We start from the raw sequence: 19,458 nt of genomic DNA on the forward strand, positions 1-19,458 counted from the left end.
GAATGTCGAGATATTCCACATTTTCATCACTTAACCTAACGAATGAATCATCATCCACAATACTTGCAATTTCAGTTTCTTCAACTTCTTTTTCTTGAAAAGCAGTATCTTTCGTTTGGCCATTTTCCTTTTTGAAAGATTCTATCCATCCCCGAGGTTGAACTTTACACACAACTAACCAATTAACTTTATCTCGTCTCATACTAGGGTACGGAACAAAACAAACTTGAATAGCTTGCATTGCTAAAATAAATGGCTCAAATTTGTTAAACCTTCTCCGTTGATTTATTTCAACCAAATTATATCGGTTATGAACCTTTACTCCAACATTAGGTGTTGGGTCATACCATTCACATTTGAACAAGACAGTGCATTTAATTGGCAAGGCAGTATACTCAATTTCTAATATTTCCATCAACTTGCCATAGTAATCATCACATGTGCTACTTACACAAACACCACTATTCATTGTTGATTTATTCTCACCATGTGACTCTGTGTGAAATCTATACCCGTTGACAAAATACACAGGATACGATTTCACAGTTCTCAGTGGCCTTTTGGACAAATCACATATATACTTATTCTCTATTTCATTTTGGCGTGCCTGTGCCATTGAAAAATTTACATATAAGAGTTAGGTTTTAAGTAATTTAGAACCAAGAGAAGTGGTTGACTACAAGACTTACATAATTTTCAAACCAAGAACCAAAATTTTGTTGTAGTTGTGTTGCAAGTTCTAACTCACTTATCCTGGGATCAAGTTCCTTCAACATCTCTTCATATAAACTGTAAATTTATATAACACAATTATAAACTCACGAATGATTCAACTATCATTAATTGATTGATTGATGTGGAACTTACGCAATGTAAGGCTGTACTTCCTCACAATTAAGCAATATATAAGTATGTGCTGCCAAATACTCTGCATCAGTTAGTCTTCTTGTCTTACATCTTCCATATAAGCGACCAGGATATTTAAATATGGACAAATTTTCCCCGTCCTCCTCAAGAACTCCTCCATCATCATTTCGAGGTACTTTTCGACTACGTGTATAAACGTGTGGCTCGAAATAATGAGAACAAAATATAGAGGCTTCACGCACTAAATATGCATTGCAAATTGACCCTTCCACTTTAGCCTTGTTTTTCACATCTTTTTTCAACTCATGGAGCAATCTAAATTGAAAAAAGAATAAAACTTATTCAAATATTAGATACAATTGCATCTAACATCATTAATATTTTAAATAAAAAGTAACTATAGAAGTTACCTTTCAAACCCATACATCTAACGATATTGAACAGGCCCAGCAATCCTAGCTTCATATGGCAAATGTATTGGCAAATGCTCCATTGAGTCAAAAAATCCCGGAACAAATATGCTCTCCAATTTACAGAGAATTATTGAGATTTCATCTTCTAGTCTTGTCATTTCTTCCACTTTAATGACTCTTGCAGTTAAGCTTTTAAAGAAAATGCTTAGTTCAGTTATTGCTTCCCAAACCTTTGTTGGCAACATCTCTCGAAATGCAATTGGCATTAACCTTTGCATGAAAACATGGCAATCATGACTTTTCATTCCAAATAGCCTGTACTTGCTCATATCTACACACCTTCCCATATTTGAGACATAACCATCTGGGAATTTCAGATTTTTCACCCATTCACATAACACTTGTTTCTGCTTATTGTCTAATGAATAACAAGCTTTTGGGTATTTACCTGTGGCATGGTTCTTTTCTAACTCTTTTCTGTTACAAAAGAGTTTTAAATCTTCTCTTGCTTTCGCATTGTCTTTTGTTTTACCTTGAATCACCATTACTGTATTGAAAACATTCTCAAAAACATTTTTCTCGATGTGCATGACATCAAGATTATGTCGAATGAGATTTGATTCCCAATATGGTAAATCCCAAAAAATACTTCGTTTTCTCCATCCACAACTACGACTGCATGATTTATTCATCTCTTCTGCATTAGCATCTATAACTTTTAATAGTCCAAATTCATCGATTTCTCTTAAAATTTATGTGCCATTCTTAATCGGGGGAGGATGACCTATTTCCACACGATTTTTCGTGAATCTTCTTTTGTTCAAGCGAAATGGATGATTAAGTGGAAGAAATTTCCTATGATTGTCAAACCATGACATTTTTCCACCATTAGGAAGCCGAAATGCTTGTGAATGTTCCCTACAATACGGACATGCTAGTTTTCCTGCTGTTCCCCAACCTGATAACATAGCATACGCTGGGAAATCACTAATTGTCCACATCAAAGCAGCTCTCATTTGAAAATTTTGTTGCAAAGAGACATCATAAGTTAGCACACCTTCTTCCCATAATTGTTTCAGTTCAGCAATAACAGGTTGTAGGAAAACATCGAGTTTGTTCTTAGGGTTGTTGGGTCCAGGCACTATTGCAGTCAGAAACATATATGGCTCTTTCATACACATGGATGGAGGCAAATTATATGGTGTAATGATGATAGGACAACAAGAATATTGTTGTCCTGACTGTCCAAATGGTTGAAATCCATCTGTGCATAAACCCAACCTAACATTACGGCTTTCTAATGCAAATGATGGATGTGTTGTATTAAAATGCTTCCAAGCTTCCGAATCAGAAGGATGACACATAACTCCAGAATCGTGGCCATGATCCTCATTGTGCCATCTCATAGAAGCAGCTGTTGTTTTTGAAGCATAAAGTCTCTTAAGTCTTGGAGCTAATGGCAAGTAATACATTTTCTTGTAAGAGACAAGTGATTGGTTAGATGAACGACTTGATTTTTTGTACCTTGGTTGCTGACACAATTTGCATTGGGTTAACTCTTTATCATCACCCCAATACAACATGCACCCCAACCTACAACAATCAATTTTCTCCACTGGTAGCCCAAGCCCTTGTATTAGTTTCTTTGTCTGGTAAAAACTATCAACCATGTTATTGTCTTCAGGTAAACCATCCTTAAACAATTGACAGAATGCATCAAAGCATTGCTCTGGCAGACGATATTCTGTCTTTATGTTTAGCAATCGAGCCACAGCAGATAATTGTGTCAACTTTTCACAACCAGACCATAATTGTCTATCAGCAGCATCTAACATGTCGAAGAATTTTTTATCTTCTACATTTGGCTCCTCACGCATATTCCTTGCTATGAGATTTGGACTAGCAACATCATAAACCATCTGCTGATATGATTCCAACGGTTCATTTTGCTCATTTAAACTCCAATTTGCATCAAACTCCATTGAAGTTTGATTGTGAGACATTTCTCCATGTCTATTCCACTCAAAGTAATTTGGCACAAAACCAAATTTGCACAAGTGAAATCTCACACTCTCAGCTTCTTCAAATGAGATGTGACGACATCTTTTACATGGACATCGAATTTTAGTTCCATCCATGAAATTCGGCTGACTACATGCAAACTCAATAAATGTTTCTAATCCTTCGATAAAAACTTGATTAAGATCACCACGTTGAGTTCGTCTTTGATACATCCAACTTCTATCCATATTACTCATTTATAGATGCCTACATATTTACACATATATTATCATGATTTTCAAAGTAAAGATTATGCAATAGAAAAAGCAACAAAAGAAGCAATCAAATTAGTCCTTAGAGAAATGTTAATTCGACTTGTAACATACCGATCTTAGAGAAATCTTAATTGATAGGCTAACTATTTTACCAAACAAGGCCATTATTAATTATATCTTGGGGATTTGGTATTGTTTTTAGGTACAGTGATAATATATTCAATTTATGAAGAAAACTAGCACAAAACAACAAACTTTATTATATGTTGAGTGACTTTGATTTGCACTGCATTGTCTATGGTGATCTATCCATGTGCAGCTTTCTCCTAGTCATTGCATTAATATGAATGACCAAAATAACTAAAACCATATATACAGGGATTAAAAACGAAAACTATACCTTTCATTTGAAACTCAAACATAAGGTAAACTATATAGTCCAGAAATTTCACAGAGGCAATTAATATAAAAAGCATACAAGATATGAGTCAGATGGATTTAATTGTCTTTGATGATAAATGAGTAACCAAAAATAAAATAAAATCAATTCATTAACCACATCAAAGTTAGTATCTGGTAGAATACATTTGCTCAATTGTAAACCTGAGTTTTAATTAAAATGTATTTTTTTATGCACTTCTAAGTAATATTATATTTTAAGTAGAAAGATATTACATGTTTTACAGTAAAATAATCTCACATAATATTATATTCATTCAAAATAATATATTGAAGTCACAGATATTAAAATACTAATTTTACACATATTATTAGTACAAATATGAGAGTATTCACAGAGCATTCACTTATTTATTTTTTATTTTGAACCATCAAAATGTCTGCTATGCATCAATACAGCAATATAATAGAGATTAATTCAGCATGGATGCATTGTCTGCTAGCACAAAACAATGGATGCCTTAACCTATTAACCATATTTTCTTTCTTTTCCCTGATTCACTTTCTCATCATTGATCATTCTGCATCGGACATGAACTTTCAGGGCATTATATTTTGCAATTGTCTCTCTTATTTTCTTTGTTCCTTAAAAAAGCATTAACAGTGTATCAAAACATTCAACTCATAAGAAACTAACACTACTCAGTGCACATAGATCATTCCTTCATAAGAAACAAAGAAACAAATAATACTCAATGCACATAGATCATTCCTAGGAAGATAAGCGAACAGTACTAAAGTGATTGGCATAAGGCTCAAATGGGAGAAGGAATCAACTGAGGGGATTAGAGAAAGAGTGATTTTGGAACCTTTAGAGGCTTTAATTAGGGACAGTCGGCTTCAATTCCTCAGCTCCTCCATAGCACCTTAGCTTTTTTTCTTTTTACCAGCAATCAGAAATCAACTCTCTGTGTTTGGCAAAGATTACGAGATAAATTACAAGATGAACCACACAAGACTTGGACAGCACCAGACAACACTAAATTTACTTCAAAAAAAAATATAAACTGCGTAGACGGAGTGAAATATTACGAGATGAATTACCAGACGGAGGAGGTCGACGGCGCCCTGCTGCGACGGCGACGGAGTGCGACGGCGTTCTGCGATGGTCGTTCTGCGTAGACGGAGTGAAACGGTGGTCTTGGTCTATCTGCGTTGATGAGGCAACTTAAATTAGGGTTTTTATTTTCCTTCTTAATATATTTGATTTTATTTGATGATTTTAATCTGACTTTGAAAACGACACCGCTTATATAGATAATATATAAAAGAATAATTTTTTTTAAAAACATATTGCGACGGAATTAATTCGGTCGTTAATTCCGTCGCAACATTTAGTCAAAACATCACGAATTAATTTTTTCACGACGCAAAAAATTATGTTGCCATTTCGGTCGTTAATTCGCGACGGAAATAATATCGGTCGCTATTCCGTCGCGAACTGGACGACGGAGTTTAATCCCGTCGCAAATTTGGTCGTAATAATTTACCGGCAAACTTTCCCGGGTTTTATTTTCTCTTTGCGCCAAACAGCGCGACGGAATTAATTTCCGTCGCGAATTCCGTTGTTAAATTGCAACGGAAATTATTCCGTCGCGATATCCATCGCTATATTGCGACGGAACATTGTCCGTCGCGATTTTCCGTCGCAATACGCGATTTTTCTTGTAGTGTTTGCGTTTAAAAGGGTCTAAGCATGGTTTCGGGTTCCACGGAGGATCCCAGGATGTTTATTTTGATAAAGAGTCAGTGGGGGGTAGGTGGGGGTAGGGGAACCCGCCACCTACCCGTTGCCCAAAGAGGTACCGTCAGCAGCGGGCAGGCGACTACCCGCCAGGCAGCCGCTGCCCGGAGTGCTATCGCCGGCGGGTGGCCCTCCACCCACCAGCTACCCGCTGGTTTGTTGCCCACTTCGGGTCTTTGACTTCCCCGTTTGATGTTTCCCAATCCCCATGGTGTCCTAACGGACCCCGTTTGTCGTGCATGAGTCTATTTTGATGAGTCGGGTGTGATTCATAGGATAGAAGAGTCTTAGGAATTGCATGCTAGTTGACTCGGTAATCCGTTGACCCAGGTGAAAGATGCATGAACCCCTTAGAACTACTCTTAGTATGTGAATATTCACACATAAGTTTATTTATACGTCTCCCCCTTCCCAATGTGCTACTACGTGCTACTATGTGTTATGTGATGCATGATACCCCAATTTGGTTGCGATCAAATTGGGTGTTCCTGAGCTGCGGTTCAGAAGTTGGTTGCGGTCAAATTGGTGACTTATGAGCTGAGGTTCATTCTCCTGGCTGCGGTCAGTGATTCACTACTTGGGCTGTGGTCCACATGGGCCTCGTGTGCTATGGTCCACCGACTAGACGCGCCAGGCGGTGTGTATGGCCACTAGCCCGAGGAAGGCCATAGCCCACCGAATGAGTGATCATGCGATGTGTAGGGCTACGGTCGGCTGCGATCCACCGAGTGTATGGGCCGATGGTGTGTAGGGTCGTAGTTTCCGAAGATCATCGCACACCGAATGAGTCCCTCAGGCGTTGTGTATGGCTTGATCTACTACGACCCACCGACTGAGTTTGTCAAGCGGTGTGTAGGGTCGCAGTCCCCCTTAAAGAGGATCACAGTCCACCGACTGAGCGCTTCAGCGGTGTGTAGGGCTGTGATCCGTCGTTGAGTTCGTCGACGGTCTATACGGTTGGTTGCGATCAACCCCTTCATGCTGCGGTGTTAGTACTATATGTACTAACCTTCATGTTCGGGGCATGCGATTGGTCCCGTGGCGCAACCAAAGTGTGCTTGTGTGACTTGAATGATGATCGAATGATGATGCGAATAATTTGAAAGTGAACTGTGACCTTAGATACATGTTCTTTATGATATCGTCCCTATATAACTGTTTATCATTGTTTAATGTGCTCATCCCTATCTGTCGAGTTTATTCCGGGTTTTTAAAGCTAGAGTCTCCTAAGTATATATCTTCCGACTTCAAAATGGTTTTCATATATCTACCTATATTGTATTTCAACGTGTTGGAGTGGGTTACCAGCACCATTCACTGAACAAATATATTTGTCTTTCAGGCACATATGAGTAGACCCCGGAGTGCGCTAGAGATCCGAAGCGTAGATTATTTAGTTTCTCTTTCGGCCTGCATGCCATGTTTATGTATTGACATTGCATTGAGAATATTTAGTTAGTTTAGCCAGTGCATCTAAGTTCTCCAGCTCAGATGTGGCATAGCACCCAACACTCTTATGTTTGGTTTTGAGATTTAATGAGGATTTACCTTTACTATATAAGTTTTAAAAGTTTCAAAATTTCGGGGTGTTACAGTTGGTATCAGAGCCTAAGTTTGACCCTAGGATAAGACTCTTAAGACCAGATTTTAGGACATTAGGCTTAAACTCTAGGAGTTCAGGAACATAGGATTTAGGAATCATAGGACGCGCGGTGAGAACGTGAGACCCCTAATTTAAAGAACTCCCCTTCGCTTATCACATCAAGGTAAGGATACAACACTCTAACCCGACATTACTATAAACAATGGCTCTATAGATCAGCAACATGGCACCAAACAGAAGACAATCAAGGACTCCGGAACCCGCCACACACGACCACCTGGCTCAAACCCTAAAGGAACTAACCCAAGTCACCCAAGCACTGAGCGACGTAGCTCTCCGCAACAACCAACCACCACCACCTCCACCAAACACAAACTCAGAAATAGCCTGACAAGTTTCAAATCATCGACCACCCATTTTCTCGGGAGAATAAGATCCCGCCATCCTTGAGGAATGGATTTTGACCTTCGACAAGACTCTGGGGTTGCTAGAATGCCCAGAAGAACAACGTGTAGAGGTAGCCTCATTCTACTTCGGACACGAGGCAGACCTTTGGTGGATCCACGAGGGACGCACTTACAGGCAGGAACTAGGGTTCAACTGGGAAAACCTGAAAACATGACTGCGAGAACGATTCTACCCAGCACACGTAAGAGCATCTATGCACGAAGAGATCCTCCACCTAAAACAAGGAACGACTACCGTCATGGAATACCATAAACGATTCCTCGAACTGGCACGCTTCGCGCCAAAACTAGTCCCCACGGAGGTAACCAAAATAGAAAGGTTTGTATCAGGCCTCAACTTCGAAGCCCGAAACGCACTAGCAGTAAGCGGACCCCGGACCCCCAACGAGGCTTAGTCCAGTGCCGCCAATCTCTATCGGATCCAACTACTACAGCGTGGGGTTCAGGAACAAATTCAAAAAAAAAAAAAAAAAAAAACACAGGAGGTGGAGCACCATGTAACACCCTAAAAACCATGCTATTTTAAGCCTTAAACATGCAGATATCTAAACCAAACAACAAATACAGCGGAAGACTGTAAGAAAGATATATATAAATAAACTGGAATACGGGGTGCTATGCCACGCTCACCAAAGGGGTGAAGGCACAGGCAAACATCTGCAATGTTCAAATCTAAACCAATATCTCATAGTACACGAGGGTACCGATCACACATGGTAACACATGCCCTGGATAACACATGTTATCCCAGAAATAAACACGTGAACCTTACACAAAGGCCACAAACTCCATAATCACCTCATGGCCACCACGAGGACCACTGCAACACCTTGGTGACTAGTGTCCCATACCACAAATCGTGCAATCCAGGTAAAGCCACACACATATCACACCTCAACAGGAATCCATCAACGGATCACAACGAAGATACCAAACCATACTCAATCAAGGAATGGATCACAGTCCAACAACAACGATGAATAACACAAGTTATCATCAACGATAGGAAGGTACAAACAACACACACGCTAGCATTTAAACACCGAACTAGCATGCTTAACAAACGGGTAAACCAAACGTAGTTCCGAAGAACACACAAGACCCATCACGGTTCAACGAAACACAATGTTGAACACTTAGCACGATTCAAGACACCAAAACCAACATGGATACCTACCATATAGTTCTAGACATACGAAACATCAAGAAGACACTCAAATAGTTCCACAAAAGAACACCGGGAAGTCAAAAGACCAAATACCTAGTCAAAAGAATCACGAGGAACAAATCCCACAACAACCATACCATGTACCCCGCGGGTAGGCCCCTACCCGTGGTTCCGCCCGCGGGTACACACCTGTGTCCAAAATAATCCCTTCGGGGATTTTCAACTCCAAGCTCAAATTCAAGTCCAAAACATGCCAAATCTCACCCAATACAACAAAATGACTTGAGTCAAAGGAATAGCCAAGAAATGGCATAAATTAACCCTAAACACAAGCTCTAGATATGCATTTTCACAAGAAAATGCATAAACACATGTAGAATCCAAGAAATCACATATAGGTAAGCAAAATAGATTTTGTAGAGCATGGGTTACCTATTGAAGACTAAAGACCTTCACTTTACACCTCAACAAGCTCCTAACAAAGCTCACCTTCCAAACCCACTTCAAGAACACACCAAAAGATCATAAAGATCCAATCTTTAAGAAAAGACACCTTAGAAAATACTAAAAACACAAGATGAACTTAGATCTTACCCTCCTAGATGCCCAAATGTATGAAAGGTTGAATCTTGGAGGCAACTCTTGAAGTTTTGGCAAGGCTTCAACTTGGCTTGGAAGAAAAGCTATCTACCTTTTTAGAGAGAAGGTGGAGCTAGAATTTAGAAAGTGTAAGGAAAGAAATGAGGGTGGTTTACTAGGTTAGGTTACAATACCAACTGTAACACCCCATGTCACGACCCCTAAACCAAATTAATTAATTGATCACCCACCCTAAAAAGGGAATTAAAATCCATTAATTAGCAAAAAGGCGGTCCACCATAGTCCTTGGGCCCTTATCCCTAAAGCCAATCACTTAGTCCTATAGGAAATAGAATTAGCAAACCCATACCACTTAGACCCTAATTAGGACTCTTAAATATATAAATAGGGACATAGGAGGCACCTAGAACTCACACCACAATAACTTTCACCATACAAGAATTCCCAAGAATTCCCGTAGGAGAAATCAAGAAAGAAGAAATCTTAAAGAACGACCCTTCATAGCCAAGGAAATTAATTAAGGCTAAGAGGTAACCCATGTCTCAACAAAACCTATTTTCTTTGCTATAATCTCCTTCTCTGGCTCCTTCTATATGCTTGCGTCTTGATGAATTCCTCTATGATATTTGTGATATAACCTTGTTGATTGATGGGATGATTTTATGTGTGATCTTGATGATCTTGATGATCTTCATGTTGAAAAGAGGTTCTTGATATTTATGTGATGATTCTTGACAAATCTTGATATTTCTTGATGTTAAAGATAAAATATGATTTTTATGATTTGGGTGGGATTAGAGCCCTAGGTTGGATTGGGAATTTGTATTGTGATGTTCTTGATATATATTTGGGTGGGAATTAACATGTTCGGGTGAACTCATAATAGGATGAGTTCTACGTGATTCTTGCATTTGATCCATTAATTGGCTACGTGGTGTCATTATTTTCGTTTAAAAGAGTCTAAGCATGGTTTCGGGTTCCACAAGGGATCCCGAGACGCATTTTTGATAAAAGAGTCAGTCGGGGGTAGGTGGGGGTAGGGGAACCCGCCACCAACCCGCTACCCGAAAATCACTGCCAGGCAGCGGCCAGACGCCTGCCCGCCGACAACCCGCTGCCCGGAAGATGATCTCCGGCGGGTGACCCCCACCCATCGGCTACCCGCTGGTCCGTACCCACCCCGGGTCCTCGGCTTCCCCGTTTGATGTTCCCTACTCCCCGTGGTGTCCCAACGGACCCCGTTTGTCATGCTTGAGTCTAGTTTTATGTTTCGGGTACCGTTTGTAAGGTAGAAGAGTCTTAGGAATTGCGTTCTAGTGAATCGGTAACTCGTTGACCTAGGTGGAAGTTGTATGAACCCCTTAGGACTATTCCTAGTATGTGAATGATCACAAGTAAGCTAATTTACACGTCTCCCCCTTCCCAATGTGCTACTATGTACTACAATGTGTTATGTGATGCATGATTTGGTTGAGATTGGATTGGTTGTTCCTGAGCTGCGGTTCAGAAGTTGGCTAAAGGTCAAATTGACTGTCTATGAGCTGCGGTTCATTCTCCTAGCTGCGGTCAGTGACTCACTTATTGGGCTACAGCCCATAGGGGCCTCGTGTGCAGATGGTCCACCGACTGGACGCGTCTGCGGTGTGTAGGGCCACCAACCTGACGAAGGCCATAGCCCAACGAGCGAGTGATCGACGATATATAGGACTATGGTTGGCTACGATCCACCGATTGAGGGCCAGCGGTGTGTAGGGTCATAGTCTCCGAGGATCATCGCTCACCGACTAAGATCCTCAGCGGTGTGTAGGGTTTTCGCCCACCGACTAAGGTTCTCAGCGGTGTGTCGGGCTTGACTCACTACGATCCACCGACTGTGCTCGTCAACGATGTGTAGGGTCGTATTCCCCGTAAGAGGATCACAGTCCACCGACTGAGCGCGTCAGCGGTGTGTAGGGCTGTGACCCGCCGTCGAACTATCGGCGGTCTGTATGGTTGGTTGCGATCAAACCCTTCATGCTGAGGTATGAGGTTGGGTGCTGCGGGGCCGTGTTAGTGCTATATGCAATAACCCTCATGTTCGGGGCATGCGATTGGTCCCGTGGCGCCACCAAAGTGTGCTTGTGTGATATAAATGATGATTGGTTGATGATGTGAATGATTTGAAAATGATCTGTGACCTTAGATGCGTATTCCTTATGATGTTGTCTCTACTTAACTATTTATCATTGATTAATGTGATTGTCCCTACTTGTTGAGTCTATTCCATGTTTTAAAGCTAGAGTCTCCTAAGTATATATCTTCCTGCTTAAAAATGGTTTTTCATATATATATACATATATATATATAACTATACTGTATTTCAACGCGTTGGAGTGGTTACCAGCATCACTCAATGAACAGATATATTTGGCTTTCAGGCACAGACGATTAGCTTCCGGAGCCCGCTAGAAGAGCTTGGATTAGATAGATAGTTTTCCCCTTTCGGCCTGTGTGCCATTGTATCGAGGATATTTAGTTAGTTTAGCCTGTGCATCTGAGTTCTCCAGCTCAGGTGTGCCATAGCACCCCGCACTCTTATGATTAGTAATGCTCTGTTTGGGATTTTATGAGAATTTACCTTTATTATATAAGTTTTAAAAGTTTAAAAATTTCGGGGTGTTACACTAACACCAAGTGAAAGGTCAAAAATACCCTTACTAACATAAGGAAGTGTAAGGGAACAAGGGAACTCCTTACAAAGCTTAAGGTACAACTTTGACTTTGGGGTTGACTAGTCAATCACTAGTCCCCGACTATTGAATTTTAAGGATTTTTAGGAATTAAATCACCAATTGAAATAGGATTAATTACTCAATTAATCCCTTAATTGAATTTGGATTTCGGGGTGTCACATCCTCTCCCCCTTCAAAGAAGCTTCGTCCCTAAAGGCAAACAGTGAAAGGAAACAACATTGTGACAAGAGTTTCAAGAATATTCTATCTTGGTCGAAACTCAAAGAGGATTCACAAGAATTTCAAAGCAAGAAAGAAGGAATCACAAGACACGCAGTGAGATTGTGAAACCCCTAAAACATTCCCTCCCCTTAATTCACACATAATTTAAAGAACTCCCCTTCGCTTATCACATCAAGGTAAGGGTACAACACGCTAACCCGACATTACTATAACATTGGCTCCCTAGATCAGCAACATGGCACCCAACGGAAGACAATCAAGGACTCCAGAACCCGCCACGCATGACCCTTTGGCTCAAACCCTACAACAACTAACCCAAGTCGCCCAAGCACTAAGCGACGTAGCTCTCTGAAACAACCGATAACCTCCACCAAACACGAGCTCAGAAATCGCCCGACGAGTTTCAAATCATCGACCACCCACTTTCTCGGGTGAAGAAGATCCCGTCATCCTTGAGGAATGGATTCGGACCTTCGACAAGATTCTAGGGTTGTTAGAATGCTCAGAAGAATGTCGTGTAGAGGTAGCCTCATTCTATTTCGGACACGAGGCAGACCTTTGGTGGACCCACTTATCGGCAGGAACCAGGATTCAACTGGGAACACCTGAAAACACGACTGCGAGAACGATTCTACCCAGCACATGCAAGAACATATTGTAACACCCCGTGTTACGATCCCTAAAATCAATTAATCAATTACCCAAAAGAAAGAATTAAATCACAATAATTAATTAGCAAAGGCCCACCATAGTCCACGGGCCCTTATCCCTAAACCCAATCCTTAGTTTCAAAAGAAATAGAATTAGCAAGCCTATAATATTAGTTCCTAACTAGGACTCCTAAATATATAAATAGGGGGCTTGAGACGCACCTAGAAACCCCCCACCACAATAAACGTTCCACCACCCCAAAGAGCTCCAAGAATCCCCTTAGAAGAAATCAAGAAAACAAGAAAGCTTAAAGAAAGACCCTTCATAACCAAGGAATTAACTAAGGCTAAGAGGTAACCCATGTCTCAACAAAACCTATTTTCATAGCTATGATTTCCCCCGTAGGATTTCCCCATATTATTGGGTATTGATGCATTGTGATATTATTACTGATGATTAATGGGATAATTCCATGGGTGATCTTGATATTGGGAGATTCTTGATAATTATGGTGTTCTTGATGATTATGTGGAGTTCTTGATGTTTATATGTCGTTCTTGATAATTGTATGGCATTCTTGATGCTTATGTGTTAGTTGTACCGAATTAGAAGGCGAACCGTATTCTTGTTGATATAAAAGTAATTAGAACCCTAGGTTGATGTTCTTGTTGGCATTCTTGATGCTTATGTGATATTCTTACCGAACCTTGTAATTAGGAGACGAATCGTATTCCTGTTGGATTAAAGATAATTAGAACCCTAGGTTGTATCGTGGAATTCGTATGGTATTATTCTTGGTATATTGGGTGGGATTTCACATGATTGGGTGTTTATTAGGTCTAGAAAAGCATGATAGGTTATGTGCCGTTTGATTCTTGATTTTGATCCGTTAAATTGTCTACGTGTGTTATCAATTGCGTTTGAAAGTGTCTAAGCATGGTCTCGGGTTCCACGAAGGTTCCCGGGGCGTTTTTGGTGTTAATGAGTCAGTGGGGGTAGGTGGGGGTAGGGGACCCGCCACCTACCCGCAGTCAAAAAGGGACAGTTCCGGCAGCGGGCAGCCGGCGGGCGGGCAGCTGCCCGCCGGCGACCCGCTGCCCGGAACAGTATTTACCGGCGGGCAGCCGGCGGGTGGCCCCCCACCCACCGGCTACCCGCTGGAAATTCCCACACTTGGGACCCCGACTTCCCCGTTTGATGTTTCCCCGACCTCCGTGGTGTCCCAACGGACTCCGTCTATCGTGCCTATGTCTAGTTTGATGTTTCGGGTACCGTTCGTAGGTTGTATGAGTCTTATATATTGTATGCTAGATGAATTGGTATCCGGCTGACCTAGGTGAAAGGAGTATGAACCCCTTAGGACTATTCTTAGTATGTGAAGGATCACGCATAGGTTTTGTTATACGTTTTCTCCCCCTTCCCAATGTGTTAATGTTGGTTGCATGTGCTTGCTATATGTTATGTGTGCATGTCACCCCGATTTGGTTGAGATCAATCGGGCTATACGGGCAGTCGGGTGGGCTGAGAACCATACCGGCTGTTAACCAGGCTGATAGAGACCGGTCAGGTATATAAATATTATATAGGACTAAGTTCCACTATACGGGCAGTCGGATGGGTTGAGAACCATACCGGCTATTAACCAGGCTGGTAAAGACCGATCAGGTATATAAATATTATATAGAACTGCGGTTCAATAGTCGGTTGCGATCGACTCCTCCGTAAGGTGAGACGGGGTAGGCTGCTGTGGGGCCGTGTCAGAGCTATATGCGCTGACCCTCATGTATGGGCATGCGATTGGTCCTGTGGCGCCAACAAAGTGTGCTATGTGATGAGAAATGGATGAGTTGTGTTTATGAGTATATTGGGGGATGTGACTATGGGATGTGTGCTGGGGATTGTTTATGTTGGGTTATGGTTATTAATTGTGCTCAGCTTTATCTGTCTTGCCTGTTGTATACGCTTGTTATAACTGTTGCTTGTATCCAGCCTTATCTGTCGAGTCTTTCCCGGTTTTAAAAGCTAGAGTTCGTAGGAGATATCCTCATGTTCAAAATGACTTTTCATATATCTATATATGTATATCTATATGTATTGTATTTCAACGCGTTGGAGTGGGTTACCAGCATCTCTCGCTGAACAGATATATTTGGCTTTCAGGCACAGACGAGTAGATCACTGGAGCGCGCTAGAAGCTTTGACGTAGCTTAGATAGTTTTTCCCTTTTGGCCTGCGTGCCATGATTTAGTACTGATACTATTTGAGGACATTAGTCAGTTAGCCTGTGCACCTGAGTTCTCTAGCTCAGGTGTGGCATAGCACCCCACACTCTTGTATTGTGTTTTGGGATTCAACGAGATTTCACCTTTATTTTATAAGTTTTAAATACCCTGAAAATCTGGGGTGTTATAGTTGGTATCAGAGCCTAAGTTGACCCTAGGACAAGACTCTTAAGACCAGACTTTAGGACAACAGGCTCGAACTCTAAGTATTTAGGAACATAGGATTCAGGAATCTTAAGACACGCGGTGAGACTGTGAAACCTACACATAATCCCCCTTACCTGGAGAAAACTTTCCCCGTTATCACAAAAAGGGACATCAAGCCCCAATTTAACGTTCGTATAAACATTGACCCAGGAAGACGACAACATGGCACCCAACAGAAGACAATCAAGGACTCCAGAACCCGCCGCGCACGACCCCCTAACCCAAACGCTACAACAACTAACACATGTCGCCCAAGCACTGAGCGATGTGGCTCTCCGCAACGACAGGCCCCCACCACCTCCGTCGAGCGCAAGCGCAGACTTCGCCCGACAAGTCTCTAACCAGCGACCACCCACGTTCCCAGGAGAAGAGGATCCCGTGATCCTAGAGGAATGGATCCGAACCCTTGACAAAATTCTCAGGTTAGTGGAATGCCCAGAAGAACGCCGCGTGGAGATAGCCTCGTTCTACTTCGGACACGAGGCCGATCTCTGGTGGATCCACGAGGGTCCCACTTACCAACGAGAACCGGGGTTCAACTGGGAGCAGCTCAAAACGCGACTACGAGAGCGATTCTATTCAACACACGTGAGGACGTCCATGTACGAGGAGTTTCTCCATCTAAAACAAGGGGCAGCTACCGTCATGGAATACCACAAACGATTCCTTGAACTAGCACGCTTCGCACCAGAACTAGTCCCCACCGAGGTGACCAAAATAGAAAGATTCGTATCGGGCCTTAACTTTGAAGCCCGAAAGGCACTAGTGGTAAGCAGGCCTCGGACTCTCAACGAGGCCTACTCCAGTGCCGCTAACCTCTACCGAATCCAACTACTCCAACGCGGGGTCCAAGAGCAGATACGAAAGAGGAACCCCGGAGGAGGGGCACCACCAGTAAAGAGAACAAGAAACGACACCAATACAAGACCGAGTAACCTGACCATCCAAAGGCCACCCCTGGGGAACAACGACGCTAACACCAGGAGCTTCCCTTGTCCAAAGTGCAACAAGAACCATAGAGGCAAAGATTGCATGGGCAATCCCTTGCGGTGCTTCAACTGCGGAGAAGAAGGACACAAGGCCTTCCATTGCGCCCAACCCCAGAAACCACGCACTACCACCGTGGGACAACATGGGGGCACCTCTCATCAAGGAAACTACGGCGCTCCTGGGAAAATATTCGTCATGAGCCGCACTCAAGCCGACCTCGGGAACGAGAACAATCTCGAGGAAGGAAACCCAACCCCAGAGAGCGAGGACCACGCAGACCCCGTGGGAGAAAGCCAAGAAAACGAATTCTGTCTAGGATAAGTCGGCAATGCCCTTGTAATCACCTTCGTAACGGAACTGCTTACTTAGCTTAATTACTTGCAAATATTATAAATAAAAGATTAGTTCGAAATTCGGTCCTATTTACAGGGGGGATAGAACTAAAACTATACAAACTAACCAAACCTCACCACTAAAAGCCGAAATAAGGAAAAGACAAGGGCCCCATCATCAAAGAGCCTAGTGCTACCAATGAAAATTGAACTCTTAACCTCCCACTTACAAGACCAAAGTTTTGCCCACTAGGCTAGGGGTGTTTCTTAAAACCACAAGGGAACACTTTCTTCTTAAAGCCCTACAAGTACCTAAACCCACAAAAATCCCAAAATCGAAAACCCTTCTTCTCCTTCTTCCACACCCTCTCTCTCTCCCTCTTCCCTTCCTTCCTCTCCCGCTCGTCCGACCACCCCCACAAATCACCACCGCCAACCACCAAACCACGCGCAGCCGAACGCCGCCACCGGCCGAACACCATCCGTCCGCCCGCGCCACCGCGCCGCCGCCCAAGCCGACCGCCCCACCATCACCCGCGCTGCACCCAGCTGCAACCCGCTGCCACCACTGCCCAACGTCGCCACCCCGCCATCGCTCCCTCGCCGCCCTGCGCCGGAACCCGCCTAGCCGCCGTCTCCCACGCAAAACACCGCGCCACCGGGAACCTCGTCGGAAAACGTGCCGCCGCCGACTCACCGGAAAGCCACCGGAAAAGTTCGCCGGATAATTTTTCCACCAAGAGAAGCTCCACAATGCCGAAAAAACCCATCGGAACCTGCACCCCGGAGTGGAGCAACGCTGATTACACCGTGATCGGAGGTAAAGCCCTTGAACCCGACCAATTTTCTCCGGAATTGGTTGATATGCTTAGACACCAAGGGCTTTTAGATACATATCTCGCCATCAAGGGGGATACGTACCCCAAATTGGTGAAAGAATTCTATCAACATCTTGTAGCCACCAAACGGGGCGATAAGCTAGAAATCACCACCAAGGTCCGCGGCAAGGAAATCATACTTTCCGAAGGCCGTTTGGCCAAGCTTTTGAAATTGACCTCCACGGGTGTGTCAAGCTATGACCGAAAGGGGTGGATCGATACCCAAAACACGGGGTACAAGGACTATCTCGGGTACCTACTCGGGAGAGAAGACGGATTCACCGCGGCCACACGACCAAAAAGGAAGTGGCTTTCGGCGGAAGAAAAGATATTGGTTATGATTGTAACCGATAGCCTCTTGCCGACGAACAATAAAAGCAAGGACGTGGGGAGTTTAGAGTGCACCTTTGCCTACTTCTTGAAACACAAAATCAAGTTCAACCTGCCGGCCCTCATGCTAAAACACATGGAGTTTTGCAAATCAAGCAACCGACTTAGCCTACCCTACGGGATGATCCTAAGTTGGATCATGGAGAAAAAGGGGGTGGACCTAAGCCACACCGAGGTTAAAACCGCAAACGGCATGATCTTTAACGCCCAGAATCTCCGCCGCAATGACATCTACTACACCGAAGGGGGACACTACCTCACCATCGAGGAAATTTGCCAAAAACACGAGGAGGAGCGAAGAGAATTGGTCGACCAATTAGACATCTCCAACAAGAAACTCAAGCGGGCAATGCAAGATTGTGGGATCCCGGGGGAAAATGAGGACCGGGAGGAGGACGACGAGCCCGGACCGCCATTGCACCCACGATCAAGAGGGAATCCCAGGGAGCAAAACGAGAGCTCGATCAATGAGCGCATACTCGCACAACTCAACCGACAAAACCAAATCATGGAGGAAGGGTTCTCATCCTTGATCCGTACGACACGCGCGCTGGATCAGAGGGTGGCAGCAATCGAGGCCACCTTGGGCACTTGCGGGGCATCCAGCTCAGGAGCAGGAGACCGAGGTAGACCTAAAACCCTTCTACCACAGCGCCACAAGAAATCCAGTCTACCCCAGCTAAGGCAAAACGTGAGGGCCACATTCCTAACCGGGAGGCCAAGATACGGGATGCCTAGGGGTGAAAGAGTGGATTAACACACCGGGCTTCGGGGACGAAGCCCCTCGTAAGGGGGGGGGGGGGAGAGTGTAACACCCCGTGTTACGATCCCTAAAATCAATTAATCAAATACCCAAAAGAAAGAATTAAATCACAATAATTAATTATGAAAGGCCCACCATAGTCCACGGGCCCTTATCCCTAAACCCAATCCTTAGTTCCAAAAGAAATAGAATTAGCAAGCCTATAATATTAGTTCCTAACTAGGACTCCTAAATATATAAATAGGGGGCTTGAGAGGCACCTAGAAACCCCCCACCACAATAAACGTTCCACCACCCCAAAGAGCTCCAAGAATCCCCTTAGAAGAAATCAAGAATGCAAGAAAGCTTAAAGAAAGACCCTTCATAGCCAAGGAATTAACTAAGGCTAAGAGGTAACCCATGTCTCAACAAAAC

General features: G+C 43.2%; 1 protein-coding gene across 1 annotated transcript; it reads right to left on the reverse strand.

Annotated features, from left to right (window-relative positions):
* Positions 1-2,032: 2,032 nt before the first annotated feature.
* Positions 2,033-3,529, reverse strand: LOC109156648. Its single transcript, XM_019304499.1, has one exon. It carries the CDS (start codon positions 3,527-3,529, stop codon positions 2,033-2,035), a length of 1,497 nt encoding a protein of 498 aa, XP_019160044.1.
* Between the last annotated feature and the right edge of the window lie 15,929 nt (positions 3,530-19,458).

This window comes from Ipomoea nil, unplaced genomic scaffold (genome assembly GCF_001879475.1).
Source record: "Ipomoea nil cultivar Tokyo-kokei standard unplaced genomic scaffold, Asagao_1.1 scaffold2749, whole genome shotgun sequence".
Classification (NCBI taxonomy): Eukaryota; Viridiplantae; Streptophyta; class Magnoliopsida; order Solanales; family Convolvulaceae; genus Ipomoea; species Ipomoea nil.